Raw genomic sequence first — 15,929 nt, 5'->3', positions numbered from 1 at the left:
TATTACGGCTTTCTTCTCATAAAGTTAAGACTTAATTCTTAATTTGACTTTATTCTCATAATATCACTTTATTCATGGAATCTAATTTAGTTTTTTCTTGAACATGGCACTAATCCTCCATCATAACTTTTATTTATTTATATTACGAATTTATTCTCGTAATATAATGACTTTATTCTCCCCCTAATATTACTATTTTTTGTCAACAAATACCAGCTTTTTTCTGAAATGTTACTATTTTTTTCTCAAAGTCTCATTTTTTTTTCTTCAGTGTGGCTGAAACTTTTTTTGTAAAAAAACCTTTAAATTACATTTTTTTTTTCTGGTGGGTACATTAATTACATTTGTCACATTTTATACTATGACTTTGGCTTTTTGTGACATTTTTCCACATACTATACTATGTGATTTTACGTTTTTTTGTGACACACTATACTGACTTTTTGTGACACTCATAATTAATTAATAATATAATATAATAAATAATATAACATTAATAATATACTGAACGACACAACTGAACCATTCATCAAAAAAAATCAAATCTTTTATTCAGCCATGTCAAAAGCATTAGAGTATTTTTTTTAAAAAGTGCTTTGCATGTTAACAGCTCATTCTCCAATAATCCACTTAAAAGTGAGTCATTTCTAAAACAGCAATAAGACAGCTGTGACTCTGCCAGGAAAGCTTAACAAGCTGAATAAAAGACTAATATTCATTCATAATCATTCCATCAGCTATAAAAAAAGAGAGCATAAGAGACAGTGACACATTATATCTGTAGTCCTCAGAGCTACAAAATAATCTTTGAAGAGGAGTGTTCAGTCTTTCATTTTGGCAAAAAAAATCTCATTTGTTACATAAGCACCATCCCTTCAACCATAGTGCACAATATTCCCCTTAATCCTACCAATAAAATGCCAACCTGAGATAAAGTCATTCTCAACATTCTGTCTTAAAAAGATAGAGCTCTTCAGGGATTTATGGCTTACTGGATACTGTCCAGTTTGAGCGTCCAGGCCCGACTGGGGGAATAAGGCAGTTCAGGCAGAAGGACAGTGAGGCCAGCACTGGGGTGGACTGGGGCCCAGGGGAGTGGGTTTGGATTTCCCAACAAAGTCACCTGGATGAGGGACAAAAATCAATCATTTGTATTCTTACATTTCATGGATGAGAAATCATACCTACATCCCTTCTATAAATAAATCGTCACTATACTGGCTGAGCTAAGCTGGATTTGAACTTTCATGGACATAGAGATACTTTAAATACATTTCCCACAACCAAATGTCTCCCCTTCTGTTCCTGAGATATGATGCTGAGAAGGAGCCAGAAAAGTATTTTTGCAGAACATTATAATGTCACAGTGAAGCTGACCTTTGACATTTTGGGCATGAAACGTCATCACTTCGTCACGATATCCTTTTAGACATTTGTGTGAAATGTTGTCATAATTAGCATTTGAATTCGTGAGTTATGACCAAAAACATCTTTTGTAAGGTGACAGTGACCTTGACATATTGCGTTAATGCGAATGTGACAGATGAACTGACAACCCAAAAACATAATGCCTCCGGCCACAGCTATTACTGAGGCATTAAAACCTAAGTGGATTTAAATATTGAGCAAGTTTACATTTTTATGTTTACATTTAAGGCTTATCGTTTGGGTTTTTTATGATCAGTAAAAACAACACAGACAACTATGTCTCAGTTTCCTTACCTTGGTGGTTGCTGATGTTTTGGGTCCCAGTAGTTGCAATGTGAGCTTGGGGGGTTTCGTTGTCATGATGGCATAAACAGTGGTTCCTTTAGATGTATACCTATAAAAATAGAAATAATCATTTCATCAATGATGTCAATTTTGGGGCATCCAGTAGCCTAGTGATTAGGAAACACATCACACGATTGCAACATCCTCTCTCTCCTGGCATTTTCATGCCCTTATCTCACCTATCAAAAGGAAAAAAATCCCACAGCTTTCAAATAATAAATCAGTGACTCATAGATGATTAGAGCAAATGTTATTCTGGTATTAAAATGTTCCATATTACAGTCATTTTTATACATGTATTTTGGCTTTCTACAACACCATATTTACATGCTTTAATGTTGAAAAAACACATGATTTTTCTCAATCAATCAAAGCTTTACATACCAACAGAAAAATAAAACAAAAAAGAATATATGACCCCAACCCCCACACCACCCCACAACCCCACACCACAAATTCCTAAGGAAACACTGGATGTAAGGTTAAAATGTTAAAATAAAATAAAATAATAAAAGACAACCCAGTAAAATATGCTAAAATAAGATAATAAAACACAAAAAAACAGCAAAATATGATAAAATTAGATAGTAACATGCTAAATGATAATTATAAAACTGATATAGAATAAGATAATATATAAATCAATAAAACACACGAGGAAAATAAAGTAAAATTCAGTTAAAAGCCTGGCTATAAAGGTAGGTCTTGAGTTTGCTTATTTGCTTCTATCGCCTGTCTCTTTAAGCTTCCCCGACTGAAACAGCCTAGTCTGGTCTGAATGGTTGGTGTTGCAGGTATTTGACATCTGCGCTTCTGGTGTCTCTGCGCCGTCACTGCAGCCAGCGAAATGACTGTAATGGCACCGTAACATCACAACTTCACCAAAGTCCTGATGGCTTATTTAGAGGTAAAGCTTTGGAATACAGACTCAAGCATTGGCTATCGCCAGCACGGAGGTATAAAAAAGCATTTAAATTTGAGTTTTTTTCAAAATGCCATCTTTAAGTGGGATTTGGCTGAGCAAACCAAACTTAATGCTGACTACATTGATGCTATTTTCAGTGCACCTAAATCCTCTATACAACATGTGAATGCATCAACCTCAATTATAAGACAGACTGCTTCTGGTGATAAAGCTCTCGTTCTGCTTCTTACCAGATTGGCACAGTGGTGTTCTCGGTCTGGACCCTCCAGGGTTTGGAAGCATAGATGGCCTCTCCGTTAACCTCCAGCCAGGCTCCAACACCCCTGAGTCTCTCCTCAAACACTGCGGGGATCATCCCATCAGGTGTAGGACCCACATTGAGGAGGTAATTACCTCCAAAAGCCACTGTCCGAACCAGATCCTGCATTAGAAGCATAGTGAGGAGGACGACCAGTCAGAGGAAACAGACTCCTCACCTCAGTATCATTTTTATAAACATTTTTGAGCAGTGAAAAATTAGACTGATAAATCATGCGTCTCAGTTACAAAGATGTGTCCGTGGCAGCTGCACACAAGAGCAGAACTGACCTGTATTCTATATGCATAAAAGGCTCACACAGAAGTGGAACCAGCCGGCCTATCATTACAGATTTGGTGAACTTTTAAAACATGATACTATCACATATCCTAACCTCTATGATAGTGGGTAAGTCCATTAGTTCGCTCATCTTCATATTCCGACGGTAACCCCAGGAAAACGTGTCCACAGATGTGCACTTCTCCCATTTGTGCTTGGGTAGCTGGCCTGGAGTGTATTTGTCTTCACAATTATAGTAGCCACCATGTTTACAGGCACAGCCTGCTCCCCATCTGTCGTTAGTCACAATGGTATCCTAAAACAAGGAAGCTCTGGTGAGTACATGCAGCCATATTAAAACAATTCAAAGTTGAGTAAACATAAATAAATAACACACTTAGGGATGGGCATGGGCATTTATTTAGATGGGAGAATTCATTCAATATATAGAGTAACCACTGTTTTTTTGCTTTGTAAAAAAATTCACATTCATTCAAACGCACACACGTATATGTGTGTTTTCTGCTTACTGCTATCTATTAGGAGAGGACAGAGTGGCCACATCTGTTTAGCAAAAATGATAGATCTGCACATCTGCACATAACATTAAACATTTTCAGTCAGACACTCAAACCAGGGCTCCCACACATTTCATGGACAAAATTTCAAAACGTTTCCATGACTTTTCAAGGACCAAATATCTATCTATCTATCTATCTATCTATCTATCTATCTATCTATCTATCTATCTATCTTTTTTTTTATTTTTTGAGAAGACAATTAAATTAAAAAAATGTAAATATTAATGAGACTTGTTTTTCACATTTATCTTTGGTTAAATGAATTCTTGTATTAATCGAGTATGAAAAATAATCTCTAGATTAATCGATGAATCAGTTGTTAGATTAGTCGACTAATTGAAAAAATTGAGAAAAAAAGATGCAGCCCCCTACTCAAGTACTCTATAGTAATAAAATGTGAGTACTCAAATATGGAAATTATATCAAATGCAATTCTCTATTCTATATACAGCTTATTTACACAGTTAACACAGTTATACTTCCTTGTTATAAAATCACTTACTTTGACAGGGCTGTCGTTGTAAAGCCAGGCCAGGAATTGTGTGGAGTTCCAGTAGGTGTCAGGTGCTTCCCAGTCCCCATCAGACCAGATCACCTCAGGCCTGTACCTGCAGAACAGGAAGGCAAAGGTTGAAACATACTGCCGGGAGCTTTTATTAACTTTATTGCATCTCATACACATCATATCTGACTTTATTATTATTATCATCAGGTGCAATAAACATCTTTGTATTGCAATCAGCTGACGAGGTAACTGAAGTGCTGCATACCTTACAACCATGTTATAAAGCTCTGGTAGCAGTTTATGCATCACAAACTCCTGTGTTTTGAATCCATTCTTCTTGTCAGTCAGGTAGAGAGGGTGGAACCATTCATACAACGAGTTGTAGAGCCCATAGTGCAATGACCTGAACAAGGAAATAATAAACCCCAAAAATCTGTCTTTGTCGACAATCAGAATCAATGAGACTGTTAACCAAAATTCAGGCATTAAAGCTAAGGACAGCGAGTCATTTGAATTATATAAATGCAAAAAGTACACATTCAGTAAAAAAAATATTTACATTGTTTCATCATATCTCTCAAGTGCTGTATATTTCACTGATATCTGGAGACACTGATACAACTTTTCCTCTTCACAGTACTTCAACCCACTCTTAACAGCAAACCTTCCAACTGCATCATGTTTTCAGCAAATGTTAGGTTGGTTATAACACCACACTTTTTATTTTTATTACTTTTATTTAAACCATAGATCTTTAAATATAATATTTAAACCATTAATTATGATTAAAACATATTTTTTTTTACCATTTGCTGCAGATTATAGCTTAAATCTAGTTTGCATCTGTCGTCCCTCTTCAGGTCAGATTAAAAACAGCACAATAACATAATATAAAGTTGCACAAAAAAAGGACAGAGAAAATAAAAACACACAAGACAAATACACACAATAACACATAATATAATGTGATACAAAGAAGAAGACATGAGACAGACAATGCAACATAAAACTACACAAAAAAGCACATCACACACGAAAAAAAGATTAACAAAACAGTGCACCACAAATGAATGCTTGTCAAATTAAAAACAAGTCACAAAGTCCAGATTTCCAGGTCAGTGAGTAGAGAGCTGAGCAGCTTTTAACCAACAGACCATCTTCATTCATCAGTGTCTTAACTGCACAGAAGTTAAAATGTCACATGGCCAGAACAGGTTTTTAACAACCGTTAATTGCATTTTTGTAACGTTCACGTCAGCACTTAAGAACCAGCTATAAATGTTTTCCATGAACTTTATGACACTTGATGACCTACCTGTTGCGCACTGCCTCTCCCAGGTCTCCCACTAGGTCCCTGTGAGGACCAGTATCAACTGAATTCCAGTTCCAGGAGTTAGGAGAGCCCCAGTTTGTAAATCCTTCGTGGTGTTTGGCAGTGAGGACGACATATCTGCAGTAAAGATAATGTGGAAGTGTATAACATGCAGTATGGCCGGTGTTGTGTGTAAATGTGTTCCCCCATTGAATAGTGTTTACCAGCTGTTAATGCAAACGCATCTCTGTGGTTAGGGACTGTTCGCTGCTTACGAAGGAGGACAGCGTGGCTCAAAAAAGGTAAGGCATTGAAAAAAATAAAAATAAAAAAAGCAATGCGGAGGGACTTGTGTTTCTTATTTTGTCTCAGGTAGGACTTTATTAATCCCACACTGGGGAAATTCACATTACATTAGCTCAGAAAAAAAATTAATAAAATAAACATTAGAAACATACCCATGTTTCAATGCAAGAAGGGAAAAAAATGGAGAAAAGTTCAAGCAGCGCATGGCCCATATTACATCCCATATTACGTCCTGTATCATGTCTGAGGAAGGGCTACGGCCCGAAACGTCACACGTGTGGAGGTAATCTAATAAAATATTCATGGGAAAACAAAGGTTTGAGCTGCCGTTACTGGCTGCCAGTCATGCGGTGCAGGAGGTAGTTAATGCATACAAGTTTAATGCAACTTAATGCAATTCCAAAAAAGAAAGAGTTAATCATAAAGGGATGGTGACTGATTAGGAAAAACATTTATAGCTTCAGCGAGGGTCAAGATTTTAATTTTTTTTTTTAAGTCATTTGCATTTTGCTTAAGAAATTAGATGTTAGTCTTGGAGATAACTATCGACCACATTATTTGCTTGTTGTATTGGCTCCATTTATGGCAAAAGGACTGTGACTGATTAGGATAAGCATTCAGCGAGGGTCAAGCTAAAATAAAAAAAAGTAAAAATTAAAAATATTTGTAAATTAGATGTTTGTCTTGGAGAAAACTAACACCTGAGTATACTACCTACATTTGGTGTGATTACAGAAAAAAATGTGATTGGTGGAGGGACAGTGATTGATTGGGAAAACATTTATAGCTTCCGAAAGGGTCAAGACAATAATAAAAAAAATACAATTCAGAATTATTTTTTTAAAACTAATTTGCATTTTGCTTAAGAAATTATATGTTTGTTATTGAGAAAACTAACGCTGGCGTTGTTGTTTGTTACTTGCATTGGCTCCAATACTACCTACATTTGATGTGATTACTACAAAAGTTTTTAATGGTGGAGGGACAGTGATTGATTAGTGAAAAAAACATTTGTACCTTCAGCAAGGGTCAGGATGTAAAAAAAAAAACAAAAAAAAACGTCACACTCCCCTCGCCTGATAAGTTTGGTACAGTCCCTTGGAGGCTTTGGGTCAGGTTAAGGTCGAGGAAACACATTGATGGGGAAACAGTATTCACCACAACACCAGTAAACCAGTGAAACAGACGGTTACCAGTCCTTCTGTAAAGAAATACACTCACTTTGCACCAGAAGCCTTAAATATGTCCGCCCAGTCCTCCGGGTTGAAGAACTGCGCGTGAAACTGGGGCGCAAACTCCGGGTAGCTGAACCCGGGCGGGTAGTTCTTTGACATGTAGCTCACACACTTCGGGTCCGGGGGCTGCTGGCCCTGCCAGTGCCACCAAAACCACTCACTACCAAACCCGGGGACAGAAAACACACCCCAGTGGATAAAAATGCCCACCTTAGCCTCGTCATACCATGAGGGAAGCGGTCTGGCGTCCAAACTGGTCCAGTCCGGAGTGTACCGAGCCGCCGTTTGAGAAACCAAAGCAACGACGGTAACAACAAGGACCAGCATCACTGCACAGCTTAATGCTACCGTAACGAGGACGCTACGTCCTTCTGTATATGTATTTAGAGACTAATAAACCAGCCTTTGCTCATGTAAAACTGTTTCACTGCAGACAGCCGCGAATTTCACTTTTTGTTGTGACCGGACACGGTTTCCTATCATATGACACGCGAATTATCACGTGACCCCCCCGTTTCCTTTTTTCCATTGATTCTTTTTTTTTTTTTAAATTTGTAATGCTTTATTGATAAAGAACAAAATAACAAAGTATAAACAAGTATGGCAATTTACATTTAACAGACATTGTAATAAAATAAAGAGATTGCCGAGGGAACAACAGCTTAGTGCAAATCATCTCAAAATATAACGAATACATTCGGTGCTTCAATGTAAAAATATGAGGTAGAATTAAACCTAATCATATCTTAAAATTAAAATAATATAGTAAAGTAACAAGATAAGAATCATTGATATCACGGGGGGTTCATGTTATTTTCAGCTGATCATTTCAGTGGGGAAATCTTTTAAGATATCATATAATTTCTGTGCTTTTATCGCTTTAAGAAGGTTTAAGGACTTCTTTTTTTCCATTGATAGGAAGATACATAGATTGACAGATACATACATGTAATATAATAATATAATATATATAAATAGATACACACACGCACATATATATGTAGATTTATATAGATACATATAACTATATTATAGCTATATAGGCTTTTGGGCTGGGGAAAAGGGAGCTTACAACAAAAACAATAGTAAATGGGTGCAATACAAGCTTCTACCAGCAGATACCACTGTAGAGCGAACAGGCTTTGAAACGTTTCAAAACAATGGTTTAAAAGTATTGCAGCGTTTCAAAGTGTCAAATTTGCCATCTCTTTTCCACTGCTCCCATGCATGTATTATAAGGAAGTCTGGATACAGCCGTGGGTGCAGGGCGTCATTCATTTCTATCAGTGACTGCTCCAGAGATAACTTTCTTCTTCTTCTTTTAGATTACCGGCAGGCTTGATGCCTCGCGGCATATTGCTGCCACTCATAGGTCAGTCTTGGTATCACTCTAAATCTCTTCACAGCAATCCTGTGGAAGAGAGAGATAACTTTCTTTCCTTTTTACATTATTACAACTTCATCTAACCCTTTGAAACCTGAGGAAAAAGGCAAAGTGTAGTTTGTTGTACAAAATAGCATAAAAAGGCCATAGCATAGTATGTCATCAATAATAGAATTTTTTTGAGAATATTTAGTAATAATAATTACAATAATTATAATAATCCCTCCAAGCTACTAGACTATTCACGCCATTCCTTAGTCACCTTTTACTCTTTTTTTTTGCAGTTTGTGGCATTTCTTGCCAAGTTGCTCATTATGCGTTTTCCTGTGTTTTTGAAAGAAAAAATAATTCTTCATTTTTAGAGGTTTAAATGCTAATTGAAGGGGTCTGAATGCAGCACACTGTGAACTTTCTGATGCCCTACAAGCTATATGAGGAATTCCAGTATGTTATTTCCATGGCCTAGGAGAGTTCAAACAATATTTACTGGTGAACATGAGCTACTCTCGCTCAAAGCCAGAAACCAAAAAAGTGTGATACTTGTGATATCATAGGGCAGGGGTCAGCAACATTTTTGATATGGAGTTACATTTTTAAATGTTCTTATTAATCAGCGTGCCATCCCAATATAATGTCAATTGACAAGCTGGGAACCACTGATTTAAACGGTTCATGTGTTGCTACACCTGTTGGCACAACTGCATTATTTTTAAGTATCTAAGTAATTTAAATAAATGAATAAATAAGGGTGCCCAACAGCTCAGTTGGTGGAGGGGGTGCCCCATGTGTAGAGACTGTGTCCCTGCTGCAGGAGCTGCATGTTTGATCCCAGCCTTGGCCCTTTGCTGCATGCCATCCTCTCTATGCCTTTTTCTGATTATATTTGTCCTGTCTAATAAAGGCAAGAAGCCCATAAAATAATCTTAAAATAAATAAAAATTGGCATTGGTCAAGGCAGAGAAATATAGCCTATATCCCAGAATTTGATGCTTCGTCCCTGCATGTACTAGGTGACAGGAAGGTGACAAACTAATTTGTTAAATATATATATATTTCTTCGTCTCATTTGTTTACAAATTTTACATAAAGTTCTGTTCATGAAGAAATGCACCAAGTGAGCAACTTTGGATGGCTTATCCAGTTCTTTATGTCATGCCGGGTCATTCTCCTTGCTGCTCACAAAGTCCGACTTAGTAGAAATACTTGAGTCCGGGTCATTCTTATTGCTGCACTCTGTCAAGTCCTTGGAGGTCTTAATCTGCTCTGTGCAAGATGTGTAATCCGCTACAGCATCCATCCCGGCCAGGACGAGTGTTTCCCGTCGCTGAGCCCTGCAGCTGTACCCCAGCCGCTTCAGGGTCCGCCGGGTCGTCCTGAGGGAGATGGGCTTCCCCTGCACGCTGCTGTTGTACAGCACCCGGATCTGCTCGATCGTGGCGTGGTTGTTCGCCTCCACCACTCTCTCCATCGTCCTCTCGTCGCTGTCATCGACGAGGCGTTTCCTCCCGCAGGACCCCCGCTGGCTGGAGGTTTTCTGCTTCTCACACCACTCACGGTAAACCCGGGACACTGCGGTCTTTGAGAAACCCAGCCGGTTCACCGTCTCTGAGATGCTGCAGCCCGCGCGCCGCGCTCCCACTATCATACCACGCTCAAACTCACTGAGGTCTCGCGACTTCCCCATGAGTCAACGTGATATCCCACGGAGACTTCAGAAGAGCCCAAAATATGCTCTCTGCAAAAAATAAATCATGCAGGCCCTGGATTGGGACACAGCTAACGTCGTAATTTAACTGTTCTTCTTTTCTGTTTTTTGGGCACAGTACACTGAACCAAGGCGTATTGGCGCCCTCCTCAGTTGACCAAACAGCCTAGCTGCAGATATTTTATTTGATATATTTTACATTTTATCTGTATCTAGCACGACCTCTTCCTCTCCTCTTTCATCTTTCTCTTTCTCCATCATCCACATACAGTGCAGCCATAGTCTAGCACTGATCTAATTAAAGCAGCATTTTTTTTTATAACAAGTCTATCAGCTTCCCAGTCAAGCGTCTCCATAGATTCAGAACTTTCTTGTATTTATGTTCAACTTTGTCAATATGACTTTTCCATGTGACCAATACATAAAATCATAATCTAGAAATTTGAAATGTTCACTTTTCCTACAGTGTCACGCAAACATTGTCACTGATCTTTATCCTTGAAAAAAAAAAAAGAAAAAAGTTTGAATTTTTTCAACAGATAACTTAAAATCCCATCTCGGACTTATTTTCAACTTTATTTAAGCCTTAAATAGATTTTTAATTTGAACAAGAAATAAACTTACTATTACACATACACACACACACAAAGTGCGCTTTACACACAATTTAGCTTTGTTTAGGAAACTCTGTATAGGCTTGTAACTACATTTACACAAACTGCCCTTAGGCTTCAATACACTGTAAAAGGTAAGATACCCATTCACCAACAAATAGGCCGACATATGTTTTTCTCATTTTTAAGGACACATGAAGATTATATACAGTGTGTGTGTTTATATATCCTTACTATAAATGCCTGAGGGACTTAAATGGCTCACAGTGACTGACCATAAAATGTTGCTATGAGATTTGAAAGCCTTTAATTATTACCGTGGGCACGGTGAATCATATGTGATCCTGACTCTTTAATCCAATTTGTCACTTAATGTTTATTATTAAGTGTAAGAGTTATGCCCCCTGGTCCAAAGACTATTTGGACTTGATTTTGGCACGACTCTCTAAAGTTAAACAACTCCCTCAAGTTTCAGACACCAGGCTTTTCCAGGAGATACTGGCATAGCAGGCATGAGAATCATCAGTCCAGCTGTTGGTGTCACTGGCACCCACTTCAGTGGTACGTCAGGATAGTCCATAAGTGTAACCTGGGGATGTGAAAGAGTAGTATGCAGAGTTTATGGCTATGATACACAATGGTGACTGGGATTCAACTTTATTAGGCATAATGGTGTAAGGCAATGATACTCAATTTACGTCCCATAGGCCAAATCTGGCCCCTGATTCCAGGTTTCCCCCCAGCCATTTTCTAATCCCAACTAGAAATAAAGTAATTTACACTAGGAATTGTTTTTGTACTTTTAGTGTACACAAAGTGCCAGAATGCATAAAACAGCATAAAAATAGAGCTTGTTTATAAAAAAAAATGTGCCAGTGGAAGATTCCCGGCATCCCTGACAGACGCCATGACATGCCCTCTGTCAGGGACACATGTCTGTAAATCCTGGAAATGCACAAAAACCTAGAAGTGTCCTGAAATCCTTAAAACAATCTGAAGTCCTAGAAATGTCCTAAATTTTCAGAAATGTCCTGGAATCCTAGAAACATCCTAAAATCACAGAAACATCCTAAAATCCTAGAAATGACCTGAAATCCTAGAAACATATGGAGCTGCTGAGACTGCCCCTGGCCTCCTGTCATTTTACAAAAGTGGCCCTCAGGCAAAGCAAGTTGAGTATCTCTGCTTGTAAGGCTTACCTTTGTGGCTCCAGTGGTCCTTGGGACTGTGAGCTGAAGCTGTTGTCTGGATGGCCAGCCAAGCATTATGGCATAAACAGTACTGTTTTTGGCAGTGTACCTAAAATAGGAGCAAAAAGTGTCTTAATTTACACCACAAAATCACAAGATGTTGCTAGGAAGACGACTGTCTGGGCCTTCACTAAATGTCACAAAAACGCAGTCTCACCAGACAGTGACAGTGCTGTTCTCTGTCTGGACCCTCCATGGTTTGGAAGCATAGATAGCCTCCCCATTTATCCCCAACCAGGCACCCAGTCCCCTCAGCCTCTCCTCAAACACCGGGGCAATCATGCCATCTGCCATCGGCCCAATGTTCAGCAGGTAGTTTCCACCCATTGCCACCACATACACCAAGTCCTGAGGAAAGAGAGTGTGAGATTAATGCTAATATCCTTAAATAATTGATCACAAAATACCTGGACATGCATCAGTTGCAGGTGATATCCTTTACCTTTATAATAGATGACAGGTTCATGAGTTCGCTTAGCTTCATGTCTCTTCGGTAGCCCCAGGAACGAGTGTCAATGGACTGACATTTCTCCCATTTGTGATCTGGAAGTTTACCAGGTGTGTACCTGTCTGCACAGTTGTAGTAGCCACCATGTTTGCAGTAGCAGCCCTTACCCCACCTGTCATTGGTAACCACCACATCCTGAAGAAACGTGCAAGTTATTATTTGCAATAAAAAAGACTGCTGCTATTTGCTAATCTGTTTTTTTCCCACACATAGTGCTGACAGAGCATGGCTTTGATGAACCCTGTTGCTGTAAATGCTGTTTCACCTTGACTGGGCTGTCATTGTAGAGCCAGGCCAGGAACTGGGTGGAGTTCCAGTAGGTATCTGGTGCATCCCAGTCCCCATCAGACCAGATCAGATCAGGTTTGTACGCCATCACAAGGTTTACTAGTTCTGGAAGAGTCTTACGGGCAACATAATCCTGAGTCTTGAATCCGAAGGCTTTGTCCAACAAGTAAAGGGGATTGTACCATTCATATAGAGAGTGGTAGAGACCCAAGCGCAGGGACCTGTTGGCAAAGAAGAATTAGTGAATAAACAAAGCAGGTTAGCGCTGTCATCAGGGGCACAGCAAAGGGGTGGCCTCTGGGGCTCTAGCCCTAAATATTTTCTCCCAATTCTATATCATTCCTTACAGAAATGACTTCTGTTGGAATAATAATCAGTGCTGAAGACCACATTTAGGGACTGTTTGTAAATTTTGAGGGGGGAGAGGGTGGTGCCAAACTCACTGGGGAGGGACTTGTGTTTTTTATTTTGGCTTAGGAGGGATGTAAATTTTAATGGTTGTATTTTGTATTTTTTTATACCGATTTTTTAAGAATACTTGCCTTCTTTCAAAACTGCCAAAATTACACAATGTATTATAGCGAGAAACTGTAAGAACAGAAATTGTCATTGGATTTCCAAATTTTTGATAGTCCTTGGACACATCATGTGAAATGAATACTTCCATCAGAAAGAGTATAACCACATCTGAGCTTAAAATTGTTGTATTTTACTGTTTGTAATGATTAACCAGCATACACGACAAGAGTGAAGAACCCACGCTTTTTTCAACTCCAGGATACGTCCTTAACTTTTAACTTTCAAACATCAAAAGGTCATCTTTTTTTAATCTAATAAATAAATTGTGGTGGAGGGAGGGTTATGCACTTTCCTCCAGTCCCTCACGGAGGCTCAAGGAAAAACATTTTAAGCTTTGAGGATGGTTTAAAAAAAAAATCACACCCCAGATACTCCCCAGTTTGACAAGTAAAGAACAGTCCCTTATTTGGCACTGTTTGGGAACCACAATTTGCACTTACAGCAACCTACATTATTATGGCATAAAATTAAGTGCAGCAGATTTTTCAGCTCAACATTCAATCTGTGAACTTTACTCAGCATAGTATAACAAAAACAGTTTTTAGGATTAGTAATGCTAACATAGGATGAAGACTCTGCATGATGATTTTTCTTCTTGGCAACTATTGTGTTTTTCATAAATGATTTACATATTTATGGGCTATTGTTTATTATTTAGGCCTATTGTCAAAAATGGCTTAACAAATAAAATGTACCTGCCATAAATGGGTCAGAAAATCTTCCTGAGGGCCCCAGATCCCCCTAGGTTTGGGCTGAGCTCCAGATGTTTACAACATCTGGCTCCACCCCTGCCTGTCATTTTTAAATGAACTATTTTCAACCTGATTCATTCAGGATTAAAAAAAACTAATGCCAATATTAGATGTTTTCTGTTACATCCCACTATTGGGTGCTACCCTGCAGATGTGAATCAACTGAATCATTTCTCACATCATATCTCTTCCACATCTCCTCACCTTTTCCTGATAGCTGCAGCCAGGTCTCCCACCAGGTCCCGGTGAGGACCCACATCCACTGAGTTCCAGTTCCAAGAGCTTATTGAGGGCCAGTTTGTGAATCCCTCATGATGTTTGGACGTGAACACCACATACCTGTAAAAGCACGTGTTATTGGTTTCAAAATCAGTGACACAATATCATTATTTCAAATGTGATGATCAGTGTCTTTCAAAGGGCAGATCAGTATAGTTTCCACTGAAAACCCTCTCACTTCCTTTTTTTCAGACATGTGTAGGACATACATGACGCAGGTGTGGCTGTGGCTGAGCAAACACTGGAAACAAAGGATTTGCTGCAGTCACCAAAACTCAGTACAAATATGGCAGGTTTGTGCGCATTTGTGTGGCACCAGGAAGAGAGTTGATCTTAATACCTGGCTCCAGAGGCTTTAAATATCTCGGCCCAGCGATCCGGATCGAAGAATTCTGCGCGAAACTCAGATGCAAAATCCACGTACTTAAATCCCGGCGGGTAGTTTTTCTGCATGAATTCAACTTGTTCTGCGCGCTTTTCTGTCCGCCACCAGTACCAGAACCACTCACTGTATTGCCCAAACCCAGGGACAGAGAAGACCCCCCAGTGGACGAAAATCCCGATCTTCGCCTCGTCGAACCACTGGGGCAGAGGTCTGGCATCCAAACTGGTCCAGTTTGCTGCGTAACGCGCTGCGCATCCAGGTACCCACGTGAGAAGAGGTACAAAAAACAAAGATATTACACATTTGGGCTCCATTTGAGGTAATATTATCCCTCGTGGGAGGGTTTGTACTGTAGTCCTATGCAGATTGAAAAGGGCTTGTTACTTGTAGCCTATCAGCCGTGCCAGGTGACCTGTCTGCAACATTTGCATTAACTACACCTGAATGCTGTCGTGGGACGGGCAAACGGTGCACACTGTAAAATCAGACAAGTTGATTTGACTGGAAACAAGTATAGGAACCTAATTGCCTCGGAAAATGTAAATAAATATAGCTATCAGTTAATTTATGTTAACTCTATATTCAATTGTCAAGTTTACTTAAAACGCATCTGTATTTGTTTGATTTTGTGAAGTTGTTGCAACTTAAAAATGACAAGTTTGATTTAATCAATCTTTCTAAATTATAGCAACTTTAGTAAACCCAGTTAACTGAGCTATGCATCTGTATTCTTCTGGATGCAAACTACTCAGTCAGAACTGTATGTTCTGTTAATGCATGTTAATAAAACAGAACTTGCAGATCTCCTAACTTCGCTTGCAAAACCCTCTTTGCCAAGTTAAGTCAGATTAAACTGGTTTACTGAAGCTGCTAAAACCTTTGACCTTTGCAACAACTTCACAAAATTAGTTAGTAACATTTTGAGTAAACTTGACAATTATATATCAAGTAAAGATATCTTAGAATAAATA

The 15,929-nt window shown here is 38.9% G+C and overlaps 2 protein-coding genes across 2 annotated transcripts; both read right to left on the bottom strand.

Moving 5' to 3' along the window:
- Nucleotides 1–525: 525 nt before the first annotated feature.
- LOC121957622 (tissue alpha-L-fucosidase-like) lies at nt 526–7,709 on the bottom strand. Its single transcript, XM_042506307.2, has 8 exons — nt 7,201–7,709; nt 5,677–5,811; nt 4,627–4,764; nt 4,359–4,464; nt 3,391–3,591; nt 2,929–3,119; nt 1,723–1,822; nt 526–1,123 (listed from the first exon to the last, which is right to left on the bottom strand). Exons 1-8 carry the CDS (start codon nt 7,539–7,541, stop codon nt 989–991), a joined length of 1,347 nt encoding a protein of 448 aa, XP_042362241.2. The 5' UTR covers nt 7,542–7,709; the 3' UTR covers nt 526–988.
- A 3,157-nt stretch (nt 7,710–10,866) lies between these two features.
- LOC121958077 (tissue alpha-L-fucosidase-like) lies at nt 10,867–15,628 on the bottom strand. Its single transcript, XM_042506939.2, has 7 exons — nt 14,914–15,628; nt 14,499–14,633; nt 12,941–13,184; nt 12,610–12,810; nt 12,325–12,515; nt 12,117–12,216; nt 10,867–11,506 (listed from the first exon to the last, which is right to left on the bottom strand). The coding sequence occupies exons 1-7, from the start codon at nt 15,270–15,272 to the stop codon at nt 11,369–11,371; spliced, it is 1,368 nt and encodes a 455-aa protein (XP_042362873.1). The 5' UTR covers nt 15,273–15,628; the 3' UTR covers nt 10,867–11,368.
- Nucleotides 15,629–15,929: the final 301 nt, after the last annotated feature.

Source organism: Plectropomus leopardus, chromosome 17 (genome assembly GCF_026936395.1).
Source record: "Plectropomus leopardus strain MGB_pleo_1.0 chromosome 17, ASM2693639v1, whole genome shotgun sequence".
Taxonomy (NCBI): Eukaryota; Metazoa; Chordata; class Actinopteri; order Perciformes; family Serranidae; genus Plectropomus; species Plectropomus leopardus.
This window is presented reverse-complemented; position numbering and strand designations above follow the sequence as displayed.